The sequence below is a fragment of the Oreochromis aureus genome, linkage group 11 (genome assembly GCF_013358895.1).
Source record: "Oreochromis aureus strain Israel breed Guangdong linkage group 11, ZZ_aureus, whole genome shotgun sequence".
Taxonomy (NCBI): domain Eukaryota; kingdom Metazoa; phylum Chordata; class Actinopteri; order Cichliformes; family Cichlidae; genus Oreochromis; species Oreochromis aureus.
The window spans coordinates 37,677,524-37,704,159 of NC_052952.1; the positions used below are offsets into that span (position 1 = coordinate 37,677,524).

The following is a 26,636-nucleotide window of genomic DNA, read 5'->3' on the forward strand; positions in this document are numbered from 1 at the left end:
CTTCAGTCTGCTAAAGCTGCCGATGACAGTTATTAATCACCTTTATTTGTCTCACTTCAGGAAACCATTAAATGATATCCAGCAGCTCTAAGCCTGCCACTGTCTGATCCCCATTTAATAAAGTCCATCTCTAATCATCTATGTGCAGCTTTAACCTGACATCCACTCTGGCACTGATGAAAATGCCTTCAGGTAACGATAACAAACCTCCACTCGGACGGGATTTATGTCTGCAGGTGAGTTTTAATATTACCTGTTTGCTGATATCACGAGTTATTCTCAGCTCCTCCCCAGCTGTAAGGATTACACCTGAGAGTACTTCCTGTTCTTCAGTGCACTGGCTCCTCCTCCTGTTTCTCACACATACACTTCACCTCTCCAGGTATTAATAGCCGACTGTGTTATCAGTGTTTGGGCATCGTAGCCGTTTTTCTTGATCAATCTGAGAACAGTGTGATTGCTTTTATTTTGCAAGTCTTGCTGCAGGATCACAGCTCAGCCCGTTCTCACTCCCGAGGCGTAACATCCCGACGATTTTTCAAGTCCCACGGCGTTCCTGAGGAACGCGAAAGGTGACCTTATGCTACGCGGCAGGTTGTGGGTGAAATCCAGTAGAATGACGATCCCGCCGTAATACACGTTCCAACCAAGTATTCCAGCCCTAACCTTAACCTTTATCCCTAACCAGCACTTTAATGATGTTAAATCGTGTTTTCCAAAGCGATTTAAGTAAAAAGAATGAACATGTGTAGATTGATTCCAAACGGTTCTCATGTTTCCTCATTTTTCCAAAGTCATCATCAGAGATGGGCAGTAACGCGTTACTTGTTACGTGTTACTGTAATCTGATTACTTTTTTCAAGTAACGCGTAATGTAAGGGATTACTGTTGCAAAAACGGTAATTAGATTACCGTTACTTTCACGTAGGAACACTGCGTTACTAAAACCGTGATTTTTTGCGAGAAAGTCTCATGACAGTGAGGTAAGCGTGTGCCACGTTCGTGACAACAGCTGTCTGCAGATCATAATATATCGAGTGCGCGACAGAGTGTAGCATGCAGCGTTTAAAGCGTGGAAGTACTGACCTTACTTTGAGTTTGATTCCATAAAAAGTGACAAAAACATTAGTGTCCGTTGTGCGTGGGAAGAAAACTTCTTTTTACAGCGAAAAACCCCTAAACTTCCAAGCAAGCACCGAGTGCACTACGACGTAATGTGAAATTCACAGAGAAACTCGCGGATTCTTCCACTGACCGCTGCAGCACACCTGCACCAGGGCAAACCTCCGCCTACCCCAGTCCTGCTTTACAGGTGAAAATAGAGCAACAGGACCGCTGAGTCTTTGATTTTATTTATTTTCTGCTGTGTTTTACTTGCATCTATTTGAAAGAGTGAGTGTAAACACAAAAAAATATTTTATTTTATGTGCTGGAATGTGCAGAAAATAGGTTTAAATGATAAACAAATTTCTTACAGTCAGAGAATGTTGCATATAATTAAGTTTTTGCTTGATGCATAAAGTTAAAAGATTTAAAGTTTAAAGTTTTAAAAAGAGATGTTTCCATTTGATTACATTTTGTATGATGGATTATGCAGAAAAAGTAGAATTGGGCTGAAAGATCTATCGCTTTATCACCTATTCAGGTTGTAAATCGTGTTTTTAAAAAGTAACTAAGTAACTAAGTAATTAATTACTTTTGAAAATAAGTAATTAGTAAAGTAACGGGATTACTTTTGGGGGGAAGTAATCAGTAATTAGTAACTGATTACTTTTTTCAAGTAACTTGACCAACACTGGTCATCATTTAGGGACGTGTTGGGTGCCCGGAAGCGTAACATGTTAGGCTTTGGGAGTGAGAACATGTTGCAGGTCTATGCTGATGTCAGCTGGTTCAAGTGTGTACAACAAGTAAAGACACACAGACTTCCTGCTGCCCCTCTGTAAGCTTCCAGAATTGGGCCAATAAGAAGAAAGCAGGGTGTTAGTGAGGGAGGTCTTAAACGTGAGCTACAGTTTGTGCAAAGGCCAACAGACAGGCTGTGATTTATGCAGTCAGTGAAATCCTCGTGTGCGTATACACGAGCTGTGGAGTAGATCAGATTTAAAGCCATGTTACGACCCGGCTCATAGCCGCAACATAAAAGAAGATGAATACCAGATTGTGGGATGAGAAGAGGCTTTATCTTAAAATGGACAACCAGGTTGGCTAAAAATGGCTGGTGCCACTATGGCTACGTTCACACTGCAGGCGAAAGCGCATCAAATCCGATTTTTTCGCCCCTATGCGACCCGTATCCGATCTTGGTATGACAGTGTGAACGGCACAAATCCGATATTTTCAAATCCGATCTGGGTCACTTTCGTATGTGGTACTGAATCCGATACGTATCCGATGTTTTAGAAAGCGACTGCTGTGTGAACGGTCATGTCGCATTAAATCCGTCTTTTACGTCACTGACACAAGACAGACGCCAATTATCAGCGCCGGAGAAGCGCCCGATAGGACATCGCGAACGATTTCCTACCATCCGGTGAAACTGTTGGGAAGACAACGTTGGAGAAATGTGAACATTTTATTTTTACTGTATTTTCTGCAGATTCTGACAGAAATCTGCAACTATCCTTTGAAGCACCGCTCCTCTAAAACAGCAAAAAGGATCGTTATTAGGTCATCTACATTATTATGTAAATAACAAAATAACTTAAAGCAAAAATCTGGAAACATAAAGTCCGAAGTCTTTATATTAAGGGCCATCAGTCAAACAATATTGTTTGCTCTGGGTCTAAACAGAGCGAGTTCTGTGTGACATCTTCTTTTGCGCATGCGGGCCGCTTTGAGCGTTCACACTGGAGAGCGTTTGATGTCGCATTTTATTTGTAGTGTGAACAGGCAGACAAAAAAATCGGATTTGATCAAAAAATCGGAATTGAGCATTAAGACCTGCAGTGTGAACGTAGCCTAAGGCAAACACAACAAAAGAGATGGACAAAATGGTAAACGGAGAACTAAACTATACTGGGAAAATTAAACTACTGACCCTGAACAGAAACACAAACCTGAACACGAATAACAGCGAGCAGAAAACAGATGACGGTTGGGCAGCAGGGAAACACACGGATGAGACATGTAAAACTGAACACACTCACATGAGACGCAGACCTTCACAATAAAACAGGAAACGAGAACAAATCCTTAAACATAACATAAAACAAAACACTGACAACATTAAATCATAACAGCCAACTTTTGTTTCCGTTTTATCTCCTCAGCTGTTTAAAAATGTTTTTGCCATAATTTGACCCTCAGCGCCTCGTCTGTATTAGCCGTCTCTTTTTTCTTACTTTGGAATCTTTTTTATAAATTTCTTAATTTTCTAAACTGCAGTTTGATGAACTTTAATCTGAATCAGAAGAGGTACAAGAAATGTGGAGGTATGTCACAGCGGCTGTGAGTGCACGTCATGCTTTTAATGTGAAACAGTAAATCCAGCTGAATGCTGCAGGTCAGAAAGAAAACAATGTGTTGGTGTACAAAGTAAACCACTTCTCCTCCTGGCTGGTTCCAGATGAAAGTGAGCACACGGGGCACTATCACTGCAAGCTGGTTGGTTGGTTGCTTTCAGTGTCTTGCCCAAAGGCCAGCGGGCAGCCCGAGCTGACAGAGATTAAACTGCCAGCTGTGAAATTAGTGGGCAGCCCGCTGTACCACCTGAGCCAGCTCCCTCTTCCTGTCTTAACCATCAACATGTCCAACGGCGCAGTTGTAATATTTGCTTACGTGTGATTGACGGGAACACCTTAAGGAAACATCTCGCTGATTTGTAATTCTCTGTGTCATCCGTATAACTCACTCCCCGACCGCCCCACTGCTGCCGGCGCCTCTCCACAAACTGCACCGTGTGTGTGAAGTGTGGCGGCAGTGGGAGGTTTCGCAGAGACGGAAGATTTCTGGACTGGAGGGAGGAAATATTCAGGGGGAAAAATTATTTAAAGTTATTAATTTATCAGAAAACACTTGGGATTATGATGTCACAAATTAGCAGAAATTCCATCTATTTTCTGCTTTTTATCTTGTTCCAGCTCCAACATTCAAAGTGGAGACACCCGGACCTCGTCTCCTCTCAGGAGCAGCTGAACATGCCTGAAACATCTCCTTCCTCCTGGAAACACCTCACTCAGACCCTGAAGCATGTCAAAGGGCTCCTTTCTGCGTGGAAGAGCAGCGGCTCTACTCTGAGATCCTCGTGAAAGTTAAAAAATTAAAATCACAAACTGTAAACTTTGGAATTACACTGTATTATAAAACAGTTTCTATTAAAACACATTTATATTTTCTGCAGGGAAACATTTCTGAATCCTCAGGATAAGCTGAAACTGGAAGCACAGGCTGCCCTCTGATCAGAGGAGCCCTCCCTCAGTCTGCAGCAATCTAAAATTCATCATTTCCTCGGATCCATTTCACCTCGGGACATCCCGCTGTCCTGCTGCTGATCATTTCACTGGAGGTGGCTGACCTCCTCAAACCTCATCTCTGTGCTGCTGACAGGGGGTCCAGCCTCTGGCCCCCGTGACTGATTGGAAATTCGGGTCAAAAACGGTGAATAATGAATAGAGGACAGGAAGAGCGATGATGGATGTGTTCCTCTGGAGTCACTCAGCTCTGTCAGGTAAAAACCTCCCACCTCTGGGACAAATGCAGCCGTAGTTTCAGGTTACAAACAACAGAAAAGATGCAGGAGACTCAGTGAAGCAGTCGATGCAAAGTTAGTTTGGAAATGTGCAAAAATTCCAGCTGTCAATAAAACTTAAATAAACAAAGAATGAAAAGTTTTGTTTCCCTGCTGACTGAAGTTTGACCTGCTGCTGCGGCCAATCAGATGTCTGCATTTAGACTGGAGCCACAACATCCATCGACTGACACAAGAGACACGAGATGTGTGTACTGGTAACCTGTGAGGACGTGACGAGTGTGCAAAGGGTCACAGCACGAGGACAAAATCAGCAGTGTAAGTAAAAGCTCTGACTGTAGCCACATGGAGACTCATTTAAACACATTTATAAAAATACGTTTTTGTCCTTTCATCAACTCAAAGTCTTGTTTTATGATGAAACATCTCCCAGCAGTCTTTGCTCCATGTGTGTCACGGCTTAAAAAAAGTTATAAAGTGAAAGCTGAACCAAGGTCTCGAAGTTACCAGGATGTCGGGTCAAGAAAAACAATGGGAAGGAAAATCCACCTCAATGATAACTGTCTGTTCCTGTCTGTGTGGGCTGTTGGCGCTGGTTCAGTTTGCCTTCTCCACTACAGTCTGCCCACAGCAAGGCTTCCAATGATCAGCTCGATTACCTGCCTGCCCTCCTGCCTGTCATATCTCCTTGGATCCCCTCTGAAGTCTCCAGAGCAGGACCTCCACATCTCAACACGTTCACTCCCTGCATATGACACTCTCATGGACACCTTCCTTGGAACAAGACTGTCTCAACCTGCAAAGTTCCCGGTCTGTATCTCTCTTTGTGTCTCCCCGTGATTAATCAGTTCCTGGCCTCGATCTCCTACGGTCCCCTGCCCTGTGTCGGTGCTCCTCGTGTAAATTCTTGTGTTAACCTTGAGTCTCATTTCTGTAAATAAATTCTTGTAAATAGTTCATCGCGTGTTTGAGTCTATGTTTGGGTCCCAACTTCATATGAACCTCTGGTTCATGACACTTTGAGTTAATGGATCCATCCATCATTCATCCATCATCCATCCATCCATACATCCACCCATCCATCATCCACCCATCCATCCATCCATCCATCCATCATTCATCCATCATGACTCCATCATCCATCACTCCATCCATCACTCCATCACTGTCCACCCATGCATCATCCATCCATCCATCTATCCATCCATCATCCAGCCATCACTCCATCACTATCCACCCATCCATCCATCCATCCATCCATCCATCACTGTCCATCGATCCATCACTCCATCCATCCATCATCCATCACTCCATCCATCCATCACTGTCCATCCATCCATCACTCCATCCATCCATCATCCATCCATCCATCCATCCATCATTCCATCACTGTCCACCCATCCATCCATCCATCCATCCATCCATCCATCATCCATCCATCCATCCATCATCCATCCATCCATCCATCACTCCATCACTGTCCACCCACCCATCCATCCATCCATCCATCCATCTATCCATCCATCATCCAGCCATCACTCCATCACTATCCACCCATCCATCCATCCATCCATCCATCACTGTCCATCCATCCATCACTCCATCCATCCACCATCCATCACTCCATCCATCACTCCATCCATCCATCCATCACTCCATCACTGTCCACCCATCCATCCATCCATCCATCCATCATCCATCCATCCATCCATCCATCCATCCATCACTGTCCATCCATCCATCACTCCATCCATCCATCATCCATCCATCCATCCATCCATCACTCCATCACTGTCCACCCATCCATCCATCCATCGTCCATCCATCCATCCATCATCCATCCATCACTCCATCACTGTCCACCCATCCATCCATCCATCCATCCATCCATCCATCCATCACTCCATCACTATCCACCCATCCATCCATCCATCCATCCATCACTGTCCATCCATCCATCACTCCATCCATCCATCATCCATCACTCCACCCATCCATCCATCCTGCCTTAGGGGAACTGTTGCTGCTCAGCACTGATGTGTCAGTTTCCATCTCAGAGTGTGATGTGTGATGATAGTTGAAATAGAATGAAATCCTACAATCCTGCTTGACTTCCTCTGAGGTTCAATTTTTTCTTTATCTAGATGAAAGTGCAGGTGAACCAAAAATTGTCAATAAGCTCCTCCTCCTTTTCTGACGGTCAGAGGCATGAAGAGAATCCAACTCACCCAACACTAATTAGCATCAATTTGCCTCATTTTATAGACTTTACATGTAACTGTTAACACTTCAAAGGACAGACTGTCACTTTGTTTGTGGTCGGGGTCATGACCTTTGGTTTGCTTTCAGAGCGGGTGACCAGCAGGGCGTCTAACAGTTATGACTTTGATGTTTCTCAAAATCGTGTGCAGTTTCGACCAAAATGTGAGAAAACTGTCAACAGTGTTTGGTTTTAACACTTTAAAGATTTTTTTTAAGCTGTCAGTGAAAGGTCTTTGGAAGCGATGTTCAGCGTTGCAGCACTCGCAGGTTTCTGTGTTCGGCTTGTTCCTGAGTGGGTTCCTCCCACAGCCCAGTCTGATGCTGACATGGCCGGGGATGTGAGGAATAAGGAGCTGTATGAATGTGTGTGTGTTAGACTGTGATCTTTAGTCAAAGTGTGTGTGTGTGTGTGTGTGTGTGTGTGTGTGTGTGTGTGTGTGTGTGTGTGTGTGTGTGTGTGTACGTGTGTACCTGCAGTTTGCGTTCATGGTCTCCGCTGCAGAGCGAGTTGAGGGAAACTTTGAAGGTTTTCCACACAGGATTGAGATTATTCATGACGGTCTGAGAGACACAAACACAGAGCAAGGTCAGATCTAAAAACAGCTTGCGCTGCATCTCAGCGCGCTGCGCTGCGCCTGCTGCAGTCCTAAACTGTGTAAACGTGCAGCAGCTCTGAGGAGAACCGCTGGCTGAGAGGAGTCATCCTCGTTTTTCCAGCCTGGTGTTTTTCCTGGAAGCGTGTGTTGTGTCTCGTGGGTTAACTCAATAAAAGACTTTTGTTGGATTTTAACCTGTGAAAGTTTTGTTTATTGTGTCGGTGGCTCCGCCTCCTCGCTGCTCGCTGTGTGTTAGAGAGGAGAGGCTGGAGCGTCGTTGCCTCACGGTCATCTTTACTGCTGTTTTGTAATTAAAATCATGTTTTAACACATTTTTCTTCCATTCTTGGGTCATTTCACAGTCTGCCTGCATTTAATTTTACTCACAGGTGTAAGAGAAACGCTCTCCTCTGTGATTCCATGCCACTAACAGCGAGTAAGGTCAGAGACTTCCTTAAATGTGCAAACAGACAGCTGACTGCAAGAAAGAAACTTTTTGGTACTGAGGGCTCGCTTCTGCTTGCTCCTAACTGATTGGTGGAAACACTCCCTGCCCGGCAGCTGGCCAATCAGCAGCTTTTATTGGGCCACTGGTTATGTCGAAGCCTGCTCTCCAGCTAATCTCCCCTTTATAATAACCACGCAGGGTGAAGCAGCTGGGAGCTGGAAGCAGCTGTCAACTTGTTGCATGACCTTCTACGATCATGTGATGAAAGCAGAGCCTCCATCCAGGGAAACTTGTTGCCTGACAGTGGCCTGCCTTTTTCACACTGAGCTGCAGGCAAGGAGCTAAATTGGATGGGAGACGGGAGGAAGCAATCAGAAAGGATGTCCCTGCTGTCAGCTGGGGAGGACTGTTGCTGCGCTCTGTGGGACCTGTTGAAAAATCTCCATGTGCTCACGAATGAGAGGAATCCCAGCTGTGCAGCTACAGCTAACCAATCAGCAGCTTTGATAAATATCGCTCCTCAAGAGAAAAACACTCAGAGCTCCAGAAAAAGCTGTTATAACCATAAAAAGAGGGTTTTTGTGCATTTCCAACTCTCCGCCTGCCTGAATCCCACCGAGGGAGGTGGAGAGTGCAAAGTTTGCATGACCCAGAGACACACAGCAGACACACAGCAGACACACAGCAGACACACAGCAGGCTGAAAATCAGATCAACACAATGGGTCAGCCAACAAATATCTCTGGGGGAATATTCACCAACCAGGTCACCAAAGTCCATCTAAGCAAAGTCGTAGAAACAAGTTAAAGCTGAACTCACTGTTTACATAAAGAACAATGAACCAGATTATACAACTTGACTTTGATGACACTAAAACTAACCACCGATGCATTATTATTATTTATAATAATAAACAAGTGAACTGCTGTATTCTACTGTTGATACCCAACAAATCCTGACGATGGCGTGTTGAATGCAGTTTGTAAGTAGTAGTAAGTAAGTAAAATTTATTTATATGGCACTTTTTAAGACAAGAAGCTGTTACAAAGTGCTTCACATGGGAATGAAGGCATTGAATAATTCAGCGTTTAATGTTAACAGTGGTGTTTGTGTGAGTGGAGGACGCGAGTGTGCCGATGTGTGTTTGTACCTCAGTTCTGTAGACGAGCTGCAGTGTGGCGTCATCGTTCAGTCTGTGGATCTCCAGGAACGGATCCGACTTACTGAAGAAGTCCTAAAAGTACAAACGCAGAGTTCACTCCAAACACACAGTCGGGACATTCAGTCTGATCATGTTCATACTGGCTTTATATGCAGCGCCCCCTGGTGTTTGTACACAGACTTTGTTTCCAAACCAGCACAGACTGGATATAAAAGATGGATGTAGCCACCAGATGGTTTGTGGACATTTTGAGTTGTTGCTGTCACATGTTGGTTTATTGGAGCTAAAAGTGAGTACGAGGCTAACAATATCAGCTAACCATAGCTAGCTTAGTTAGCAAGCTGAATGGATCAGAAACCTAAAGCTGCACATTATCTGTGTAATGTAATTACATTAACATGCTCCACAGCAACATTCAGAGGTCTTAGTGTCGGCACCCATCTGTCAGGTAAAGAGGCCACGCCCACAATAATTAACAGGTAAGTTATAAGACTCTGGTTTGGTTTCTGTGAAGTTTTAATAATAATTTAATTTTTGTGATATTAAAACTTTTTGGTTCCTGTTTTCACTTCTTAGTTATTGTTCTAGTGATGAGGTTCAGTTTTATCTATATCATTCTGATCAGTAGTAGTATTGGTAGTAGTTATAGTACTAGAAGCAGTAGTTTGTGTTGTTTTTCTGGTTATTCTGGTGTTTCTGTGTTTTCTACCTCTGTTGTTGTGTTTGGTGTGCGGTTGTCTCTGTTTTACTTTGATAGTTGGCTTCCTCTGATGTCCTGTTTTGGATTTAACTTCCTGTATGTAATTATATTGATTATTGATTATTTTCCCCTGTTCAAAAAGCCTTGTGTTTCCAAGCTGCGGCGAGTCCTCGGTGTATATATAGCCCTGACTGCTTTCCCTGCAGAGTTTCTGTCTTCTGGATTTTTACTTCCACTGACGTCTCCAGACTTTATCAGTTTTTAAATGTAGCTTGTTTCTTTTCTTTTACCCCATGTTTTTAGTTTGCTTGAACACGAAACATTTTAAAATGTGCTAACAGAGGTGATGGTTTTGCATTATGAACGTAACCACTGAGTAATGCTTTCATTCAGACAAACACAAAGACTCTCAGGACTTGTGACGTTTACTTTCTAATCCTTACCCTGTCGCTGTGATCATTACTTCAGTGATGCTCGGGTTACACTTTGTGGCGTGGGTTTCAGAGCCCACCATGCCTGAGTGATTAATGACTCCCACTCATGTTCACGGTGGCTGTTTGAACATTAGCCCTGTGAGGTCTGAGTACTGTAACCCCACCCAATGCTATCAGGACGTGTCATTTCTCATTAATGGAAGTGATTCAAAACACAGATACATGTATCAAAAACTATTTATGTTTTTTACTTTTCATCATTTAACCTTTACTAAAAAGGTCTTCCTGTGACCGTGTGGTGTATGGGGCACACGTACTTTAACTACTATAAGTACACTTAGCTTTCAAAATTCTGTTTGTTGTTGTATTCCTTTTATGTACTTGGAAAACTGCAGCTAAGCTGGTGTAGATGTTCTGCACACTGCTGAAAAAGAAGCCCAAACCTGCAGTTCCTCTAATGTCCACCGGAGGCTCCAGCAGTGAGTCAGTCCCCATAGTCCCCCATGTTAAAAAGTCCAAAATTACAGCAGAAGTAAACTTTATGGAGACTTTCCCCATTTATAACAGTTCAGAGAGTGGTGAGGTCCTCCAGCTAGATAATTCGGTCACTTTAATAGGAAGGTTTCCCAGCGCAGGCAGGTGGAGACATAGGTGGAGTGTCGGGCAGGCCTCATCCAATACTATGAGTACTTAAACTAGGATGACCAACCGTCCTCTTTTCCCCGGACATGTCCACTTTTCACGTTCCGTCCGGGGCGTCCGGGGGGATTTTCAAGATTGATAAAAATGTCCAGGTTTTTCTATAGTCCGACAGAGGACCCATATGTGTGATGTCATCCTGCTGCTTTGTGAGCGCTTGTTCTGCACTCACAGACCGGACAGACAGCGCGCAGCAATGCGCCTAATGATGTTTAAAAGATCCCAAAGCGCAAGTGCTTCTTTTCAGACGAACTGCAAAAGAAATTTTCCTCGTACTGTCCCGGTACTGGTAATTTTTCTCATGCAGATGAGGCCTTATTTCTGTACCATTATTTATTATTCCAGAGGCTTTTAAGTTATTTTATTTTTTTGCACTTGTTGACTTGTAAAAGCCTATATGAAATATTTTATTTCACAATTCATTAACTGCACAGAGAAGGCATCGTTTAAATATGTTAAATATGTTTCTTTAAGCAAGTTCTTCATGACTCAGCCAAGTGTCCTCTTTTTTGGAAATCAAAATATGGTCAACTTAAACTGGACATAATGTGTCTGTCCTGTAGGAGCCTTTTAATGTATTTATCTGACAAATATTATAATGTTTAAATTCTAAAAGTTTATATTTTAGAATTGAATCTTATTCAGTGATTTCTTTTGTTATTTTGCACTAATTAGCGAAGCATCTGTGCGCTGCATCAATAAACTCTGCAAAAGCAGCTTGCTGATCAAGCTAACTAGCATTAGATGATAATTTAGCATGTTGCTCCATCGAGGTAATGTCTGACATGAAAAAACAAAATATAACAGAGCCGCAGCCCAAACACTGTCCATGAGATGGTGGAACCTGCCCTTCTTACCTTATTATAGAATTTAAATAAAATTCTATTTACAAAAAATCAACCAAACAAACAAAAAAAGAATTGAAAAGTGACATTTATTGAGAAAGACATTCAGGAGGTAACTGGAGGGTCCCGGAGTGACAGGTGCAGTTTTTACCTTATCATCCAGCTTCCTGGCGCTGAAGGAGAGCTCGATGTAGTCGTCGTTGCCCGTCAGCTCCTCTGCTGTGATCTGAACACAAACACACACATTTTTCCCTTTGATAAGAGCCTCATTATGAAGCCAGGGTGCAGCCATTAAGTCAACAACAAACTCTGAATATTCAGATCAGATTGTGTGAGATCAAACGAGCCACCCTGCTCAGGGAGCTCCTCCAAAACAATGAGCAACTTTTAGCATCAAAGTCGGGGAAATGTAAAGCAAAAGGCTCAAAGTGCTCAGTCAGGCTAACGGGGAAAGTGAGGGCGCTGCTGCAGATGAAAACGCAGGCTGCAGAGAATCGGAAAAACAACGTTCTGGAGTTTAAATGCCTACAGACACACGGGGAAACTTTTACAGGTTAAAGCTGAGACTTCCAGCAGTTCCTGATGGGGGCAGTGTTGTCACTGTCCCGCTGCATAAACCAAGACGTAGTTATACAAAAGTGTGGCTATTTGGCCTGTTGTCATGGTAACGTGATTCTGCCACACCTGGGCGGCAGGTTTAGTGCAGAACAGCAGAAGGTTTCTGACGACAGCCGCTCTGCAGGCGCAGCTTCTGCTTCTAAGAAGTGAAGCTAAGTGTACACCTGCATTACTGCTAATGACCAGCAGGGGGTGACTCCAATGACTGCGAAAATGTGTGACTGTATAAAAGTCGTAGTAAGCAGTTTTCTCACTCATTTTTCTGTATATAGCAGCAGAGCACAGCAACACTGGTTTCAGGGTCCAACTTTCTTTTCTTACACAATAATTTCATAGTTTGTCCAGCGGAGTGACTCCAGCTCCTCGTTTAAGATACAGCTGATCAGACACGTGATGTCATGGTCTCAGGGTTTTGTGGTATTTTTGAATCCTAGTTTCATGGCTGTTTGACTGATGTGGAGTTACTGAGGTCGGTTTCCATTTTCAGACGTCTCTCCCGTCTGTCCGTGCCCTGCTCCACACAGGAGCTTTCTTTGTCTTAGCTGCTCTGAAACATCCAGTCAGTGATGATGCTAACTGTCTCTGCTTCAGTCACATACAAAGGCAGTTTTGCACTCATTTCTCTTCTTCTACAGAACACTGAGCAGCGACTACATCAGTCAGACGCGTCATCAGAGGAACGGCTGAGTCGAAGGCGGCACTCGTCCTGCACACAGTCCAGGTCACTGTTATCACCAGATCACAACAACTGTCCCCTCGAGGTGCTTTGCATTGTAAGGTGAAGACTGTGCAGCATTAAAGAGAACATAACGTGCTCCAGACCAGGACACGTGTTCAGCGTACGTTGCCGTGGTGATTTAAAGAGCCGCACGTCCCTGACACTACATTGCTCTCTAACACAGGTTGAAGGTTACGTTGTTTTTCCTGTTTTGCCATCCTTACTGACCATCTGCTCCACCTCTGCTGTCTTCACCTGTCTGAGCTGCTGCTGTTCCTGCTGCCTCTGCTTTCTCTGCTCGTCTTCATTTTTACTTTGGCTCATTTGCTGTACTCCACACCAACACTGACATTATCTTCTTAACTGGTTTGTGAAACAGGAAGTACATATTTTACATATCAGGACATAAGAAGTCCTTACATGTCTTAGGGAAATAAAAAGTAACCAACACATGACACATTGTAACATTTTTTAACAAAAGTTAAGTCAAAATGCAGAAACACTGTGAAAAACTAAGCACAGCCTCCCTGTAGCCTCCCTGCAGCCAGGCAGGAGGCTGCAGGCTGAATTCACTTAACTGTTCCTCAGTCAGCGTGAGCTCCTCTGTAAAGGCAGATGTTTTGGCAGTTTGTTGGTCTGAATCATTCGGATGTGTTAACAGTTAAGAGGCAAGACTTTAGCGATGATCTCAGAGAAGCAGCTGTTGCTGCCCGTCGATGTATTTGACGTTAACGTGCCAGACATCACAGGAGTGGACATCACAGCAAATTCACCCTGAGGTCAAACAACACAATGCTCAAAACAAACACACACGTTTTCGTAACTTAGTGGGGACATCTACATACTGCTTTCCTTAGTCTGTGAATCTCTCTGGCACTTTTAACAGTTTGTGGAAAATTCTGACGTGGGTGTTGAGCTTCTGTCAGGATAAAACAGACGTGAGGAGAGCAGTTTGTCTGAAAGCATCACTGCAGTTCCTGAGCAGCTGCCCCTCAGCAGCTTCTAGCTGGATAAAGCCTGAGCACAGCCAGCAATGCAGCGTGCATTCTGACAGTCAGCATAAGTCAAATCCTGCAGCAGGACTCGCACAAATCCAGCTGTAAACATGAAAAAGGACCAACAACATAATCCCTGCAAATTTAATTAAGACGACATATTACGAGGCAGATAAAGAAACAGCTGAGCAAATTTAATCCACAGACTGAAAGCATCACAGCTCATTTCCTGGGCAGTGTGAAATGTGTTGTATGACTGATGAGGAAGAGACGCATTTATAGACCAACATCAGCGACCCGACAGGCTAACAAGGCCTCCAATCGACTCACCAGTCGATTAAAACCAGAGATCTCAAACCTGATGAGCGTTTATCATAAATGTTGGTTTCCTGCTGAATGACTGACATGTTTACATGGTGACGGATGGCATTCAGACAACAGCTGATCAGATCGCACGTGGAGAGACGACACATCGCTACACACATGCAATCAACACAAACACACGTTTATCTTCATGGAAACACAGAGTTCATCTGCAGACGGAAAGAAGAGGAAACAGAGGAAGGGGATAGGAGGGAAAAGGAGACAGGACAGAAGGGGACAGGATAAAAAGGAGGGAGGGGGGAAGGAAACACAACAAAAGCTTTAATTTTCTGTAACTGCAGCTTCTTCCTGCACTGAAATCCCTTTGAAATAAATCCCCATGAAGCATTTCATGTGTGCACAGAGGTGAAGAGGAACATCAGAGGGGGATTTTCCAGCTGTGAATTTGGGGATAAATGAAGGAGCAAATCTGTGTGAGGAGCAGACGCCGGCCCGTCCTCGGTCCAGCTGAGAGCATCCCTGCTATCAGAGCTGTGACCAGAACACCACAGCACCAATGAAAATCCCCGTCTGATGGAGGCTTTAATGTCTGGCAGTCACAAACTGTAAACGGCACAGAAACAAACTTTAAATTCACAGAGAGAAAAGAGCTGACAGAGAAAAACCCCGAAGGCTTCGGCGTGAGAGGAGGAAGGACTCAGAGACGCTACAGAAGCAACACGAAGGAGGAGAGGGCGGGACTCACCGTGATGATGGCTTTCCCCACCGTGCCTCCAGGTCTGAGCAGAGCTTTGGACAGTTTCCTCTGGGAGATGATCTGTGCGCGCACACACACACACACACACACACACACACACACAGTGTTAATACACACAGCTACTTCTGTACATACATGATTGATTTACAGCAGGAAGCTGTTTGACAAAGAAAATTGCCAGACAGCAATTTTCTTGTAAATTAGACATTTTTGTGGAGTGGACCACCCATAATTTCGTTCAAATACAATGACAAAAAGGACTATTCTATTCTATTCTATTCTATTGTAATTCTGCTCTGGATCATCTGCTTACCAGATTAAAGGTCCCACATCTCCCCACTTTAAGTGCAACAGGGAGCACGCCCTCCATCAGCTTTTAGGACTCTTAAATCCTCACCCTTCCCTGCAGAGTCACACTTCTTCTGGCTCACCGTTGTTCCTCCCACTCGGGTCAAACAGTTTGTTTGTACCATCACCTGTTGAAGGTCAGGTGGTGATCGAGCTGCTGAGGCTCAGCTGAGGTCTGCTGGTTCTCCGGAGCCTTTAAAAAGTCTGATCTGTGTGTTTGAGACGTTAGGATGAAGCTTTGTGCCAGTTTGGCCATTCTGGTGTTTTGTCTTTGATTCTTCTTCTGATCACAGCTGCTTTCACTATCACACAGTCTGTGAATGTGTGCTTTTTAGTTGTTGTTGTTGTTTTGTTCAGTTCTTTTGAATTTTATTTTGTCTTTTGTGTCTCACCTGCTTGTTTTTAAAGCTTTGTTCAAACCTACTCTTCGTGCTGGATCTGATTTTCTTGTAGTTTTTAGGCGATAATCTGTTTTCGTTTTTTTTCAGGATTTTCCGGGACATGCCAAGCTGTTAACATATTCTTTAATGTGTTTAAATACTGCTCCTGAACCATGTTTCCACTTCAGTTCCAGCATGAAAACCTCTCCTGCTGTTAAAAATCAAACCTGTGCTATCGGCGGGATAGAAAAGAAGCTGTTTTACTTCATTACGGAGTGAAATCTCGCCCCTCTGTGTGCCAGAACTGCTTCTTCCAGGCCCGTTAAAAACCTGCGGTGCTCCGTCAGCCATCTGGCTGCTGAACGAGCTGGCAGAACTGACGCTGCTGGCAGAAACAAAGACGATGGTGAGGAGGAGGCTTTTCCCGACTTTCCGCAGTCATCCGAGCTGATTGTTTCATCACCCACTTGGCTCCTTCTCCTCATCTTCTTCTTCTTCAGATAAGCGTGTTAAAACTCTTCCAACACATTTTTACTTCCCTGCAGGAAACTGAAAACAGTCGGAAGGAAATCCACAACGAGGCTCAGCTGACAGACTTCCCAACTTCAGTTTTTAATGACACCAACAGCAGGTGGAAAATCTGTCTGTTCATCCGATTCTTTAGCTCTTCGAACAAAACACCAAACAACACGTAGATTCCCTCGCACTGCATTATGTGTGGATTTATCTTTTCATTATAGCGCAGACTGAATTTAGGTGATGCGTCTGGAGCCCGACTCCACCGTTTTCCTCGAACTGAAAACTTTGTTTCAGCTCAAACTTTGGTAATGACAGCAGATGGCTGCCTGTTGCCACTCTGCTATCTGACTGGCATTTACTCACAGTTGGCAGAAATTCACTTAGAAACAAAGCGAAGCTGCAGTCTCTGTGAACAAAGACGATTGTTTTCTCCAGAACACATCTCAAAGAAAAAGGACTGAATGCAGCCGACCATCAACCCGAAATATCCTGAATGCATCCTCCACACGGTCCTCGCAGTAACGCGCCACTGCGTTTAGTCAGGCTGACATGTGGAGACGAGCTGGAGGGTGAATACGTCTGCGATCAGGTCGGAGAGCTAATTTATGTGTTTTCCTTGAGCCACACTTAAAACAGACGTTTCAGATGATTCATGTGAATTTTTTCCTGTTGATTTGATTCGTTTCGTGACACTTGTGCTCACTCCCACAAGCCGTCCCTCAGCCGTCTCAAACATTAGCTAATGCCAGGTTAGACTAATCACAAAGTTCAACAGCTCAGACACAAACACAGACTCCACATAGAGTCGAGCAAACAGAAAAGACGGCAGTATTTTGTGAGCTCCAAAGTAAACAAGCAAGCCAAGGTTAGCCAGGTACACTTGGGGTCATGCAGTCTATCTACAGTAGCAGGTAAGCTAACGTTAGTAGGAGAAGGTCAGTTTCATCTGATGGTGTTGAAGACTTGCATTCTGCTTAAAGGCCACCAGGGGGCGATACCTGTGGTCAAACAAAGACTCCCAGGTCTATATTAGACGATGGGAAAACGTCCTTGCCTAGACCAGTGTTTCCCAACCTTTTGGAGCCACGGCACATATTTCACATTAGAAAAATCACACGGCTCAGCACCAAACAAAAATGTCACAAAAAGCATATTGATCTTTTTTCCCAGCGCACCAGGCGTAGTGGAACTGGCTCGGTTTGTCCCCAGTATCCCTTTTTTGCTTTCTTCTGACCACTACTCATGCTATGGCCTTCATCTGGGTCGCAGTTTTCTCTAGGACCAGGTCAGACTGACTACTTATTCTTTTCAAATGTTTATCTATTACTATTACGCATTGCATCGTCTCACAGCATGACTATTATGTAATTTCTCCTTCATCTTCTGTTTTATTGGCAGTTGGCAACCCATTTAATTAGAGCGGGTAGTTGTACTGCCCCCTAGTGGAAAATAATGTAATTGTTCTGCCCGTCGCTTACAGTAGTAATCAGGTGGAACCAGATAATCTTCCACGGCACATTGGATCATTTCAGTGGTTGGGAAACAGTGGCCTAGACATCAGTCAACACCTTCCTGATGAGTTTCGGGGCTCAGTCACTCATTTCAGGTGAATTATCCTGCATACGTAACCTGCTTCCTCACAGCCGGATCTGCCACTCACCACATATGGTTTCAGCTCACAAACCAATGGGTGAGGTTCCACTGACTACATCCATCTATGCCCTGAACAGAGACGTCCGTCTGCTGAGCGATCATCATTCCAGGTTTCAGATCCTTGTTTGGGTAAAAATACGCTCCTTCAACCAGTGGCGGTCCTAGCCTTACTCCCAGCAAATGGGCGATAGAAAACCGATCGGTGCCTATGCCATTCCCACTATGCCGATGCCTGTGATGCCACCCCCCACCACGATGCCGCCCCGGGCAACCGCCCGTGTTGCCCGTATCAAAAACTGCTACTGTCTTCAACCTTCAGGCAACAACCAGTGAAATAACAGCTGACAATGTAAATTTCCAGGTTCTCAACTTGGATGCAAACAGCTGAAGTGACAACCAATTAGAGGGAAGGATAGTGCTGATTGACACATGAGGGTTACCTAGGCAACCAGAGCCTGGAATTTCCACTAGCAACCGACTTACAGAGGGACTGTTGTATATCTGGAATGTGCTTAACTCTGAACATTGACAAACGATGCTTACCCATTAGGCACTGGGCTTTTACAGGCATCCACGTGATGAGCTGTGTCACATTCAGTGTTTTGTCTTTTTATTTGTTCTATTTTTTCTTTTTCCATCCATCTATCAGTGTAGATTATTGGCGCCAAACCCCCAAATGTACACTTAAAAAATGGAAAGTTACCAGCAGACTGTAAACGTGTTTATTTCTGCTGTAATATTGAACTTTTTTACATGGGAGTCTTGACATTTTTGGGGCCTCTAGTGGACATAAGAGGAACTGCAGATTAAGTTTAAACACATGAAATTAGAAGTTCAGGTTTTCAGTTTCAGTTTGTATTGAAAACATTCTGAAAAAAACAGAATTATGATTTTCAGCTGCTGCTCGGTTATCAAACACATTTGTGTGGAGAGGCTGAAGACTCATTTCGTGTCTCCGGCAGACAAATGATGATTTCTATCAAGTCAGATTTTTATAAATGTTGTGAGAGCGTGCATGAACCGGTCATTCCACAACTTCAGTGAGCGAAACACCACACACACACACACACACACACACACACACACACACACACACACACACACACACACACACACACACACACACACACACACACACACACACACACACACACACACACACACAGAGAGAAATGTGTTTAATTCCCACTTTATTGTGTCTGCTGCACTCAGGCTGTAATGGAGTCTCTGAAAAGCTGCTGGCTGACAAAAACACAGCAAACAATTAGCTTTTCATGGAGAAAAGAAAGAAGCCTGAAGAGAAGCGCAGACTTCTCTGTTTACTGATGTTTTTCTGAAGTGCTGATCTATTAGCAGAAGCTTTGAAAGTCTGTCAGTGTTACAAACTTCACTGGGAACAAAAAGAGCCGCTCAGACCTTCAGCTGAGGTGAGGCTGATGACTGACAGCTTCCTAATGTTTACCTGTGAGAGCACACACACACACACACACACACACACACACACACACACACACACACACACACACACACACACACACACACAAACGGCAGGCGTCCTCTGGCAGATCTCAGTCTCACTCTTCAGTTTCATGACACTCAGGCTCATTTATTCCTGTTTACTTGTTTTCATTGGCTCTCAGGTATTTGTCAGGTGTGTGGAAAAATAAAAACTTCAGTTTTCATTCAACTGTTTCAGAGAAGTTTCTTAAATGGAAGTAAGATTGTCTGACGGGAGGCTTGAAGTTAAATAAAGACCATAAATAATAAAAAGGGTCTGCTGATAGCGGTGGAACTGTGACTCACCTGTCCCAGTGTGCACTCCACCGATCCCAGGAAGATCGCCTCCTTCAGGCCGTTGTGGCTGCTGTTGATGTCGTACAGCTCAAAGCGCAGACGCTGCACCTCTTCAAAATAAAAGTCCAGCGTGAAAACCTTTGAGTAGGTGGGGTTGACGCAGCTGCGGATCACCTCCGTCCGATCCACCTGCAGGACACCAAAGGACAAAATAACGCGAGTTATTGCTCGATGACTTTCACCTGCACGTTTACTGCGAATATTATATGAATCCTGTCGTGCACAAATATGTGTGATTATTAATTTTCCTCGGCCATGAGGAATCATGACGACCTGCATTACATCGGTTTTTTAGACCACTTGCAGGTGCAGCAGAAGCAGCATCATGTAGAAGTCTGAAGGACTCCAGCAATCATCAAGCGCGTCTTCACAGTGAAAGAGCCACAGATCAGAAGCATGTTCAGGTTCAGACTCAGACTGCTGAGTCCCTCTTTAATCTCCCGGGGCGTCTCTGGGAGAACATTTAGCAAAAACAGCCTGAACTCTGGAGCCATCGTGGCCCGACATCCAGCCCGTCAGCCTGAGTTTGCCGTCGGAGACTGAAGTTGAAGGTCACAGTTTTCACACATTGGGGAAGTCAGAGCGACTAACCTCAGAATTTCTTTAATGTGACTTTTTTTTTAAACTTTAACATGATTTTATGATTTTATTATTTTCTAGGTAAATTATATCGATGATGAAAACTATTTTCTATGGTAAAAGAGACGTAAACTCAAATACAGATTGTTTTTATGTTGTCTTTTTAATCTTTCCATCTAAAACAGGATAAAGTGAAGCTCACTTCTGTCTGAGGACAACCGTCCTGAGGTGAGCTGTGAAAACTTTTCCATCAGTAAGTGCTGATGTTATGATGCTGCTGTTAGCTTCTGTTAGCTGCTGTTAGTCTGTGTTAACAAAACTGTCTTTAAAGTGGACCCAGGACACGTGGCATTAGCTGGTATAATGTTAGCTTATAACCAGCTGTTGTTGGTTTAGCCGACTTGCTGTCAGCTGTGCAGAGACCAGAGGGTCACATGTCTAATCTGCTTGTGACAATATCAGGGATAAGTGCTTGTTTTCCTTAGAGACCTGACTTCAGTTCAGGAGACGAGGCTTGAGGTGAGGAGGATGGTGCTGAGTCAGGTGACCCAGTGTTGATGTTTGGATTTTGTGCTTTTTGTATTTTCTGGCTCTCCAAGTTCTTCAGTGTTTTGTGATTTCTAGTTCGTAGGTTTTGTTCCATGTTTAGTGTGTCATGTCTCTAATGTAGGTTTGGTTCTGTCTTCTGTTTGTTTCATGTTCCACACTCAGTCGTGCCTCCATGTCGTAGTTTGTCACTCTTGTCTCTGTGTTCCCTCTGTTCCTTATGTTCTGTCAATTTCAGTGTCAGCCTGTGGTTTCCTGTTTTATTTTGATAGTTCCGTGTGAGTGTATTCAGTTTTGCTTCCTCTCCGTCTCGTTGTGTCAGATTAGTCCCAGCTGTGTGTGTATTTGAGCCCTGTGTTTTCCTCTGTCTGTTGTCGCATCGTTAACCATCACACGCCCTCATGGCTGACTGTTTCCTCTGTTCCCAGTAATTTCCCAGTGTTCTGTTCCTGGTTTGTTTTCTAGCTCTCAGCTTACTTTGTTGTATTCATCGCTCGCGTTTTTTCAGCAATAAAGTTGTTTTGAGTTTCCTCTCTGTGTATCAGTCCTGCGTTTGGGTCCTACATCCTTCCTACCACACAGCTGAGGGGAGGTGGAGGAGGAGAACGACATCATGAGAAAGACACAGTGAAACTAAACACATACAAATGTGAAATAGTTTAAAAGAGCTACTTGTGATCTTTAAATCTAAGAGTATGTATGATGTGAAACTGTGATGTCAGCCACTGTATTCAACATGACAGGGCAAGATGGCGGCTTCCTAGACTTGTAGTCAAGACCGCCTAATCCGAGACCAAGACAAGACCAAGTTGAGACGAGACCAAGACCGAGACAAAAAAAGTCTTTAAACTGCAGCCAGATGCTGCTTCGTTTACGGGTGTCAGGCATATTTATGTGTTTTTGCTTTCGCACAGCCCTCCTCACCGCTGTCTACTGTCTCACTCACTTACTGAGAGGAGAGACGCATGCTCCACCTGACTGTCGCGTCTCTCACCCTCTCTGTTTTTCACATAATGATATTATCCTATATCCTCGCATGTGATTGGCCACAACATGGAGGGATTGGAGCATAACTGAGCCACTGTGTGAGAGCTGAGCAGCGAAAGGAAATTAAGTGAGGGTAGAAATGACTGAAAGATTATAAGGCTCTGTTTTGAGTTTTGTTCAAAAAAGAATGACTTCATATAGGAAAAAAAATATATATCACTTATGCAGGACACCTTAAACTGTATCAAGACACAGGGACTAAACCCCAATTCAACCAGACCCAGAACTGATCCAGAATTAAAACAGGACTACAACAGTTCAAAATCAGGACTACTTAGGACTTAACCAAGACAGAACCAGAATCAAAACTAGACGATAGTAGCACTAAAAATCATTATAGACCTGCACTACACTTATTTTTTAATTCTACCAAAGTCCACTATTTAGATTCTGAAAAGTTTATATAATTATTTAGCCTTCATAAGCCTGCATAACTTAATAAATATAGAATTTGAAAAGTAACAAATGGTATCTAAAAAGTTACACTAGGCACTCGATACATGTTCTGATGAGTTTTGGTAAACAACCATTTGACTAACATGTGTCTCACCTGCTCTTGTTCCATCTCCCTCTCTCTCCCTCTCTGTTCCTCTCTCTCCCTCTTTGTGCTGACAATCAAGCCAAACACCAACATCATCAAATATACAGTTGAAACCAGATATTTACACACTCTTCAGATAAAAACACAAACACTTTTTTAATTGTAACATCAAATCAGACTAAATGTTTATTTTTTTAGATTGATAAATATAAAAAACATATTTGTTAACTTTTGTATTTTGTATTCAAAACTGAGCCACACTTATGGAGCTCCACGATTCTTTTCCTGGTGTTTTGGTTGACATCTCTTGATTTTCCCATGTCAAAGAAACAGTCTCTGTGTTTTGCCTTATATGCATCCACAGCTGTGCCACCAATTTACTCACATGGACTCTACTAACCTTTCAGAAGCTTCTTCAGCTCAGAATGGAATCGTCTGGAGTTTTCTTATTAATTAACAATAAACTTAGTGTATATGTTCTCCTAAATTTGATGAAAGTGATTAAAATAGACAGCTCCCTCTTTTTATTCTGACATTTAAATAATTCAGAAGATATTTCAACATTTATTTATCTAAAACAAAAAAAGTTTAGTGTGAATTCATGTTTAACAGTAAAAAAAAAGTTTATGTTTTCTCCCTAAAGTGTAAATATCTGGTTTCATCTGTGAATATACTGCTGTGTATTGGAATTTCTCTTGTTTTGCATAGATATACTGAACAACATACAAAGCATAATATATAAAATAACATCTACCTGAGTTTTTTCTTTGAAAGAAGCTCCTTATGTCCATTGTTGTGTTCATCAGTACACAATTGAAACTGATTCAGAGAGTTTGTTTAGCCGTGGAGGGTAACAACTGAAAACATGAAATATAAGCTAAGACTCTCTAAAAAATCAGCATTGTTGTTCGACTTTTTATCCATTTGTTGATTCACTCGAAGAGCAAGTAACGCAACCAACTGATCAGTTTGATATCAATCTTTTGTGATACACCGTCATATTTACATTATTTGTACAGTACGAACAGTGTTGGGAAGGTTACTTTTAAAATGTATTCCACTACAGAATACTGAATACATGCCCCAAAATGTATTCTGTAACGTATTCCGTTACGTTACTCAATGAGAGTAACGTATTCTGAATACTTTGGAATACTTAATATATTATCATGCTGTTTACAACTACGTGAATGTCCTATTGCTGTGATTTATTACTGTTACTGAAGGTCCGCGGCTCCGAAACGTAGTAAAGGGACCTCTGGCTAATACGTCCGGTTCCCTGTCGGGCTGGTAGCCGAAAACTAGCTTTACTTTGTTGTCTGGGTCAACTTTGCTTGCGGGAGACAGAGAGAGGCGTTGAAAGGCTGCTCCAACGGAACTTATTGTTTCCGGAGGAAAACACGAACACAGTGTACAGTTGAGTCTTAATAGCTTACTTACAGCTGGGCTCGTCAGGCACTCTTCTTGGCTGCTGTGGTTATTATTATATTTACATGCTTCCAGCTCCCGTTTTTGCTCCGTGACAGCTCGGACTTCCTTTCTCTCCCTCCCTCGCTCACAGACACATAACGGGTATGGTAGTCCATTCTCCCTGCAGCACGGACTACACTGCCCATCAGGCTACATTCTTTAGGGCCATGCCTGTAGCATTCTGCCTTTTAGCTTAGCACAACAACAACAACAAAAAAGCGCTCTCTCACCCAGGAAACACGCAGAGAGAGAGCGCGTCACCCTGTAACCATGGCAACCGTAACGCTGCCGCCTGGAACAACAGAACGTAGCTGTCAAACAAACCCAAACAGTCCTGACCCGCGACAATATGAAACAGGGAAGTACCGCCGTGTATTCCATTTATTTCAACAAAGTAACTGTATTCTGAATACCACCTTTTTAAACGGTAACTGTAACGGAATACAGTTACTCATATTTTGTATTCTGAATACGTAACGGCGGTACATGTATTCCGTTACTCCCCAACACTGAGTACGAATGATTTGTTTTGGTACCTGGTCAAACTTAAGCTCTCCTCTGTCTGCAGCAAACTCGCAGGCAGCAGCTTCTCCCCCCTCCCTCACATGCGTGCTGTGCTCAGTCGCCTAGTGCCTGAGCTCGGATCATACCAAAATTAGGGGGAATTTACGACAGTGCGCTCTGTGCTTCGTGTGTTGTTTTTGTTTTATACAGTTGTCAGTCAGGCATCTAACTAACAAATTACACTCCAAAAGACACCATGCTTCTGAAAAAATGACCCTGGGTTAAGCCCAGTATGCCCCCCCCCTCGCTCCGCTGATGGTTGACTCCAAATCTCCCGAACACTACGTCGATTTGAGAACGCAAGACCGAGACCATGACCGAGACAGCGAGACCAAGACAAAAGTCCGTCGAGACCAAGACGAGACCAAGACCATGTAAAAGTGGTCTCGAGACATCCAACTCTACGGCTTCCACAAACTCTCATCACTTCTATGTATTTTCAATGGATTCAGTCTATTTTTATCAGCACACACCAATTTGCTGAAAGATGTACGTCCACAGTAATCAGTGTATGAGTACATATTCATTTTTGAATACACTTCTAAACATGACATTTTTACCTATTTTTAGATTATTGGTGCAGTGTGTGACTGACTGTGAGAGCTGAGTCCACACTTCCCGTGGTGTAAAACGTTCCAGCTGGAGGACGCAGCTCTAAGGATCACCGTGTGGGATCCGCTCCACAAGTCAGAGCAGGAAAGTGAATGTGGTCAGAAAGTGATGAAGTCCTAAATTAGCAGCGAGCTGCTGAGAAGCTGCGTGCAGTCGAAGTCCTCGTCCAACAGTCAGAGTCGTCCTCGTCTCCTCGTTTTAAGGGACAGATGGTGAATCGGCTGAAAAGAAATCCAGCGTGGAGCGTGACAGGAAACCCCACGTCCTGCGAGTGTCTGAACTTTTCCTGCTTCTGTCTGAGAACGAGTGTAAGAGCTCCACTGGCTCCGAAACATCTGAAAGCAGGAAATCATCCCGCAGGTTCGCTCAGCAGTTTGATGTGAAAACAAAAGGTCCTGAAGATCTGCAGTCTCAGCATCTCTCATTAGTCAGAAACAGAAGCGTTCAAGCATCAAGGCTTTTTTATTTCCTCTGTAAAACAAATGAGCAGTTTATGATAAAGAGAAGATGTCAGCACGAAGCAGAAGGTCCCGCTCTGATCATAAATTCAGCTGCTGCACGTTTCACTGCAAAGAGTCTGAACTGTGAGAGAGACGACGAGCAGATTTCCATTTAATGGGACTCAAACATGTCACCACAAAAAAACGCAGGCGATGAAATCTGAATTTGTTTCAGGGAGAAAAACTGAAGACAAGCGTTTCATACCTGCACCTGCAGCACCGTCTAATACATGGAAGTCAATAAATGTTTAATTTTCCACAGGTGCCCATGAGCAAGGCTTCGGACGCTGCCCAGCGAGCTGCCCAGCGAGCTGCCACAGCTGCGACAGCAACCCTGAAACGTAAAGAAGAGCACGAGGACCGAGTTCTGGACTGGACCAGACTGGACTCCAAGCTGAAACCTGGAACAACAGGACCAGAACAGATCCCCCCTCCCAGAGCTGAGACCGAGCAACACTGGGAGAACATCTGGGTCGAGGAGGCGTCCCACAACACCAAGAGACTGATGGAAGTAAGCACAGACCACAAGAACCCGTCCTCACTGCAAAGCCTGAAACATGCAAATCTGATCCTGGGGTCTGGAGACTCGGAGGTTTGTTTTGTTATTATCTGTGATTTAGTGGGTTCATGTCCTTTAGTCATTGTTTAGTGTTTTCTGGTCTTTAGGTTTTTATACTGCGCCTCCTTTCTGTCCCTTGTGTTACGTCTAGTCATTGTTGCTTCTGTGTTCGTGTGTTTCCTGTTTTACTTTGACAGTCTGCGTCCCGTGTCAGTG

The 26,636-nt window shown here is 43.7% G+C and overlaps 1 protein-coding gene across 1 annotated transcript in view; it reads right to left on the reverse strand.

Annotated features, from left to right (window-relative positions):
* Positions 1-24,947, reverse strand: part of cpne4a (copine IVa) — a 56,935-nt gene extending 31,988 nt beyond the window's left edge. Inside the window, exons 1-7 of the mRNA XM_039619904.1 lie at positions 24,943-24,947; positions 24,722-24,773; positions 19,952-20,131; positions 15,237-15,308; positions 11,988-12,062; positions 9,147-9,230; positions 7,424-7,513 (exon numbers count right to left, since the gene is read on the reverse strand). Of these exons, the coding sequence (XP_039475838.1) occupies positions 7,424-7,513; positions 9,147-9,230; positions 11,988-12,062; positions 15,237-15,308; positions 19,952-20,131; positions 24,722-24,773; positions 24,943-24,947 (558 nt within the window). The remainder of the gene's footprint in view (positions 1-7,423; positions 7,514-9,146; positions 9,231-11,987; positions 12,063-15,236; positions 15,309-19,951; positions 20,132-24,721; positions 24,774-24,942) is intronic.
* Between the last annotated feature and the right edge of the window lie 1,689 nt (positions 24,948-26,636).